The 6,782-nt window shown below is 35.5% G+C and overlaps 1 protein-coding gene across 1 annotated transcript; it reads right to left on the bottom strand.

Annotated features, from left to right (window-relative positions):
* Positions 1-636: 636 nt before the first annotated feature.
* Positions 637-6,582, bottom strand: LOC127748428 (serine/threonine-protein phosphatase 4 regulatory subunit 2-like). The gene is made up of 3 exons (XM_052262944.1): positions 6,314-6,582; positions 1,685-1,820; positions 637-822 (listed from the first exon to the last, which is right to left on the bottom strand). The coding sequence occupies exons 1-3, from the start codon at positions 6,580-6,582 to the stop codon at positions 637-639; spliced, it is 591 nt and encodes a 196-aa protein (XP_052118904.1).
* Between the last annotated feature and the right edge of the window lie 200 nt (positions 6,583-6,782).

The following is a 6,782-nucleotide window of genomic DNA, read 5'->3' as shown; positions in this document are numbered from 1 at the left end:
AAAAATTAAAAACTAAAGATAAACAAAGCTTTCCGTGTAACTTGAAGATGCACTACTGGCGCTAAATGCCAGTCTCGGAGTTTAGCGCTGTTGGACAGAGAAGGATTCTAGAGTTACTGTCTGTCTGGTGCTAAACGTCAGGTAGTGGTATTTAGTGCCACTAGTGTGTATCCTTGGCACTATTAACGATGCATCTGGTGTGAAACGCCATGTTGTGGCATTTGGCGTCAGCTTGGTAGAATCCAACTTCTTCCTTTTTCTTCTGCTCGAACTTTGTCAAACTTGTGCGAACTTTACCTGAAATAATTAGAACAAAACTGCATATCAAAGTAGCATCTAAATAGGTCTAAAACACTAAAATCTAATAAAAGCTTCAAAAATCCACATCTAAATTACTAAGGAAATATAGAAAAGATGCTCACGCATCATTCACCACGACTTTGTCAGGATCAATGGGAGAGAGGTCCATCCCGGGCGTAAGAACTTTGAACCGGGCCTTTAAGTTCTCAACCAATTCATCCATAACCCTCATGATGGATTGCTCCAAGTCCTCATGCTCCTCCTTGACCCTTTCGAGTTGATCGTCCAGATTGATCTTCTACTCAAAAACTAGAGGATAGCTCTCTTCAAATTTTTCTATAAGCCCTCAACTTTGGCATACACAGCCTCAGAAAGCTTCACCCTCTCGTGAAGACTCACGACATCTGACTTCAAGGTCTCCTTCTCAGCCTCAAGTCTTGCCTTGGCCTTCTTCAGATCAACCACTTCATCTTGGAGGTTGGAAACCTCTTTTTGTGTGGCATCCAAAGGTGTTTGGTGAAACTTTTTAAGAAGAGTTATACACACCCCGATAGTTTAGATACCACCTCTTGAATTTACTAGGAAGGGTCTTGCGCTTTCGAGAAGCACCCGACTTAGACTCCTTCACGAGATCACCAAATGGAGAAACAGGGGGAATAACTCGGACGTTGGAGCCTTGGAGAGAAGAAGGCACTATTGGGTCCCCGACCTGGGAAGAAGTCGTGCCAAACTTTGGAGGAGGAGTGGAACTACCACCCTTCTACCCAATCTCTAGTGCATGACGAATTGCGTTCTTTTTGGCCTGCTTCAATTTCTCGTAAGCACTCAAGCCACTGGTCATTTTTTATGCAAAAAGAAAAAACACTTAGCATATATAAAAGTATAACAAAAGTTATCTACTAAATAAAATTGGCTACCTATCTTGGTCTGAACATAGCTCTGTTTTGCTATCAGGAAATTCTTGGTGTCTAGATGAGGAGATCGGCCCCAACTCTCTTGAAAGAAGATCACTCTATACACTGTTCCAGCTCATCAAGGTCCTCAAAATTGTACTTTATGACTACAAATACTTTCTCCTAATACACACAATGGAGAAGACTACTCCAGCTCTTGAAATCGTAAAAAGAGTCTTCAAAAATAGAGAAGACTTTCCTACCTTGGGTAGCTCGAAAAGAAGCCCATTATTATTTTTTAGAGCTAAAGGATTTTATGAGTTGAAAAAATTAAAAGAAAGCCTTCAGTGACGTCAGAAGGTCGAGAACCCGACTAATAAGCTGGTAGACATTCATGAATCCCTAAGAGTTCAGATGAAGTTAAGAGAGCATCAATTTCAATGTTTAAAAGGAAGCCTCACACCTAGCCTAGTAGAAAGGCACTCAAATACAATCAAAAAATGCTTCTCCGACATATTAAATTGGGCATAACAAATCCTCTCTTCAGGGTTAGGAAATTCTAGCACATATTCCTCTTCTTCCTCTTCCTCCTCCTCCTCCTCCTCCTCCTCCTGATTCCTATCTATCCTATGTTTAAGTCGAAAATTCTATAAGATTTCCCTATCTACAATAGATACAGGCGCTAAGACTATGCTATCTCCCAATCTAAGTCGATGGGAATGATAGAATGCATAAATTGAACAATTGAACGAGATATATAGAGAATATAACTACAAAAAGAAAGACAAATACGTTACTACAAAGTCAAACAAGATGTAAGTCGAGCAATATACAAATGATTCAGAAAACAAGAAACACAGGTAAGCTATTCAACAACAAACAAAAGCAAAAAAAATGACTTTTCAACACAGAATTTTGAATGGCTCCATCATCAAGGATGAAAATGGCACTATTAGGGACAAAATAACCCAAGAACTTAAAATCAATCAAGAATTGCAAGGCCCTAAAAACAACAAAATTTTGCAAAAGATACATACAACATTTAAAAAAATGGGCACTTTATAGCAAGATTTCAAAAGTTTAGTAACACAAATCATTGTAGGAATCAGAAACCCATAAATCATGGTAACAAAAGCATCATTTCCAACAAATAATCAACAAGTAATTTTATAAACTACAAAGCCAATAAAGAAGAATGAAGGAAAAGGTACCAACCTTGGTGACAGAAGAAACGGAAACGAAGCACACGATAATGGTTTGGGAGTTCGCAATGAGCAATCCCCTGGACGAAAATGGCCGCCAAGAGAGGAAGAAGCTTGGACAGAAATGATGAAGAAAGTAGAGATTCTTGAGAGAAGGAAAGGTGAAATATTTTCGCAGAAGTAACAGAGAGAAAGGATTCACGAAAAGGGGAAAGAAAGAGAAGAGTTGGGGTTATATGAACATGGCTAGGCGCAAAATGGTACTTTCACCTCTATTTAAATGACATGCACAGTTACTAAGGTAAATGAAAAGACATGCGAATGGTTATGGAACACATAACGTAACGTTGTGTCAATTTCAAAAACATGTCGAGTTTTCCGACTTAAGTCTAACTTGACCAACTTTTTTAGCGACTCAAAGAACGACTTGATTGAATGCTCGAGCCCAACTTGTCGAAACTCAGCTTCTAGCAGGGGCACTGTTCATACATTGTCCCATAACTCAAAGCCAAGCCTAATAAAAAACAGATAAAACCAACAGCTACAAGACCACGCTCCCGACCTCTTTACCACGACCTCGTCTACCCAGAATATTAACTACACCTATAAACATGCTCATATATTTAAATATGATATCTTAACAACTCGTAGATAAGACGGGGAGATAACTATACCCACAATAGGAGGAGAGGTTACAAAAGTGGTTATCAAATCACCATTCCAATAATATAAATACTTCCTCAAGACTCATATATCTCTAAACCTAATTTTACATAAAAACTTACTAAAACCGAACTAAAAAGCATCAGAATTTCTCATAGGTATCACCTCCCATCCTCAAGACGTCAGACAGCATCACCTTTTTAGAAGAGACGTCGGACCTAGCACCTCAAAGAGTTTAGACTTTATGTTTAAGTCTAAATCATCTATTTTAGGTAACTTATGGAACAATAATCTACTTCAACTCCAAATATTTTTATTTTTTTATGTGTGAAAGCAAACAATTAATTGTTTTTAAAAAAAATTGAAAGTAAACAATAATATCATTCCGGCATCTAACCCCAAAACGATACTTGAAAAGGGAAAGACCACAATTCTCATATATTTCAGACCCAAACCCAAAAAAAAAAAAAACACTTAGACCTGTTTGACCAAATATCAAAATTATACCGGTATAAGAGTTTTCTTTTACCAAAATAGGAAAATCGGGAGTTCTCATATCAAGAATCATATGGGGAAAGAAATGCATTACGTGTATCTCAAAAAAAAAGCATTACAAATGAAAAAAAATAACATAAGAGGATACTATTTTTCTCATTCTCAATGTTGGAACAATGTAGTATCTAAATAACATGTTAATAAGGTTTTTAGAAAATAGTTATTATAGTACACGAAAGATAATTTTAGACATAGAATAAACAAATATAGACACATAATTTGGTGCAGACACGGGCAAAATGAATTTAAATCAATCTAAAATATTAAAGAATCTTTCTACTTTTTTGTTAGAAAATGTAATAGAGTAAAATTATTTGTTAGAAGATGTAATAGAGTAAAATTAGTTTTTCATATTTTGTTATGAAGAATTTTGAAATAGGTATATTTTAATAATTAATAGGCTATCAATTTATTTGTGTAGGTTAATTTGGGAGTGAACAATGTCATTTTTAAATTGGTAATATTATTTTTCATTTGGGAGATACTACTTTCAATATAAGCATAGTTATAACAAGATTTTATCAATTGAGAATAGTGTTATCATAATGAGAATGAAAACAAGAATATCCACCTATTATATATTTTTAATATACTAACTAGTGTATGATTTTGTACCTCTACGAAATAATATATAAAATTATATAAAAATTTTTATTAAATAAAACTAAATAAAAATATATGCAATAATTATTATAAATATTTTATAAAGTTATAATTAAAACTAAATTCTAAAAATTCTTAATATTAAAAATAATTCATATTTATCTTAATCAATTTGAGTTTGTTGAGTGACCATCTCACTCATCCGTTTAAGCAAGTATTAGGATGTTCGAATCTCGTTTTGCATGCGTAGCAATCCATTGGAAAGTGATTAACCCTTAATAAATGGAGTATCAATACGTGGTTAGACTTTGTAGAAGTACCGAAATCCGTGAGTACCCGACCCGTCCCTACCCGGTCAAGACGAATAATAACTCGACCGAAGGCGAGGCAGGTTTCGTTCATGGTGAGTGTTCAAGCAGGGCAGAATGGGGTCGGGTTTAAGGTGTATCCACCCTTGGGTATATACATATAAACACCTTTTATGGATTAGAATTTGCCTCACATCATAGATTCAATGATTAGTCTGAGTCCATACTCCATAGCCATGCCAGAGAGACTCAGTCATCCTCACCCAGAGTCTTCTTCTTCTTGACTTCTCTACAGAAAATCTCATAGCTCTCATTGTCGTTACAGCTTCCTCGTCTCGCTACTGAGCCCGTCACTGCCTACCTTCACAGTTCTTGTCATTGCTATTGCTGAGCCCGTCACTACCTTTCTACTGAGCCCCTTTTCCTCTAGGTAAATTCCTTAAACCCGTCACCGCCTTCCTTTTATTGAGCCCCTTTTCTCTAGGTAAGTTCCTCTCCCCCCTCTCTCTCCCATCACATTGTGAGTCTGTTAAGTTCTTCTTTTCTTTTTCCACAGACTCATCACTTGGTCGTCGCTGCAGTTTTGTGTGACTCTATCACCGGAGCCCCTTTCTCCTGAGCGTATCGCTGTCTTCCTCCTCTATTTATCTGTCCGCAAATAAGTTCCCATCTCTCTCTCTCTCTCTCTCTCTCTCTCTCTCTCTCATTATAAATGACTGAATCAGTATTTCGTTGAATCTCTACTTGGTGAAGTTGTGAGTTTCTGTTATAATTTTATTGGTGAAGTTATGAATTTGTGTTGTAATTTTGTTTATATATGTGCAATGGATCTAATCTACATTTCAATGATTTTTGTTCATATTATGTACTAATATTTTTCATGATTGATTCTAATATTATTTTATATAAAAATAAATATATTTCATGATTGATTCTTTATTGAAGTGTGAATGTTCTCATTACATAACTACAAGAAACGTCGTTAAAATCGACGGCTTAGCCGTCGATAATATTGAAATTCGACGGCAAAATAAACGGCGCAGTTGGTCGCTATAAAGCTTGTCAATTTTTCAAAATGCTAATAAAATCGACGGCTTTCATAGCCGTCGATAATAATTTAATAACATCGACGTCCGTTCCGTCTGTAATATGGGTGTGAGAATTTTACATTCTTAATAAAATCGACAACATTGCCGTCGATATTATTATTTAAAATCGACGTCCTTTTTGTCGATAATTGATTCAATAAAATCGACAGCCTTTTTGTCGATATTTAACTTAATAAAATCAACAACACTGTTGTCTATAATATGTTTAATAAAATCGACGCTAAAGCCGTCGATATGTGCTTGAATAAAATCGACAACGTTGCCGTCAATATTTAACTTAATAAAATCAACAACACTGTTGTCTATAATATGTTTAATAAAATCGATGCTAAAGCCATCGATATAGGCTTGAATAAAATCGACAACGTTGCCGTCGATTTTAATAGTTATATGTTTTAATTTTTTTTTTTTCAAATAGTAAACAGTTAACAAATGAACTCTTAAATATAAAAAAAAATTATACAGAATATTAAATAACAAGACAAATAAACTTTTAAATATAAAAATAAAATTTATACTAAATATTAGATAATGAGTTTACAAACTTATCAAAATAATAAATAACACTCTAACATAAAGACTCAAGATAAGATAAATAACTAAACTTAGATTTATATTCGTTTAAATTGCAATCTACTAATAATACAAAATATTCAAAGTAAGGTAATTAAATAACCTACTCATAGTCATCTAAATAATCATCTGAGTCATCAAAATCGTCATCAGAATCATCCTCCCTTTGAGAACTCTGTGGTTGTCCTGGTCGCTGCAGAATAGGTGGAAGTTTTCTACCTGGGGTTGGGGTTGGGACTGGGGTTGGGGCTGTGCTTTTCTGAGAGCTTGGGAAAGTAAAAGGAGGAGGTGGGAGAACACGTGATCCAGAACTACTAGGACCCATGGCTCTCAGATACTCAGTCAAACTGCTCAACTGATGACTAAATTGATCCATCTATGAGTTACTGGTGTTGAGATCCTCACACAAAGATTCAACAGTCTGTTGCCACTCTCTTTTCTCCCTTTGGTAGCGGTCTTCAAGATCTCTATATTTAGCGGCATGTTGTTCAACTTCTCTATTGAGTATTATGATTCGTTCTCTAAGATCCAAAACATCAGCGCTGGTGGTGGTGGTTGGCCCATCAACTCGAGGCT

This window comes from Arachis duranensis, chromosome 1 (genome assembly GCF_000817695.3).
Source record: "Arachis duranensis cultivar V14167 chromosome 1, aradu.V14167.gnm2.J7QH, whole genome shotgun sequence".
NCBI classification, from domain to species: domain Eukaryota; kingdom Viridiplantae; phylum Streptophyta; class Magnoliopsida; order Fabales; family Fabaceae; genus Arachis; species Arachis duranensis.
The sequence above is the reverse complement of the archived record's forward strand: the minus strand, read 5'-3'. Positions and strand labels throughout refer to the sequence as shown.

Excerpts from the sequence above, each read along its gene's own strand:
- LOC127748428 (XM_052262944.1), bottom strand. The coding sequence starts at position 6,582 with ATGGATCAATTTAGTCATCAGTTGAGCAGTTTGACTGAGTATCTGAGA. Across the intron at positions 1,821-6,313 it reads GATTATTTAGATGACTATGA|GATAGATAGGAATCAGGAGG; the intron begins GTAGGTTATTTA and ends ACTTAAACATAG. Across the intron at positions 823-1,684 it reads CGGAGAAGCATTTTTTGATT|TTTCACCAAACACCTTTGGA; the intron begins GTATTTGAGTGC and ends CTTCTTAAAAAG.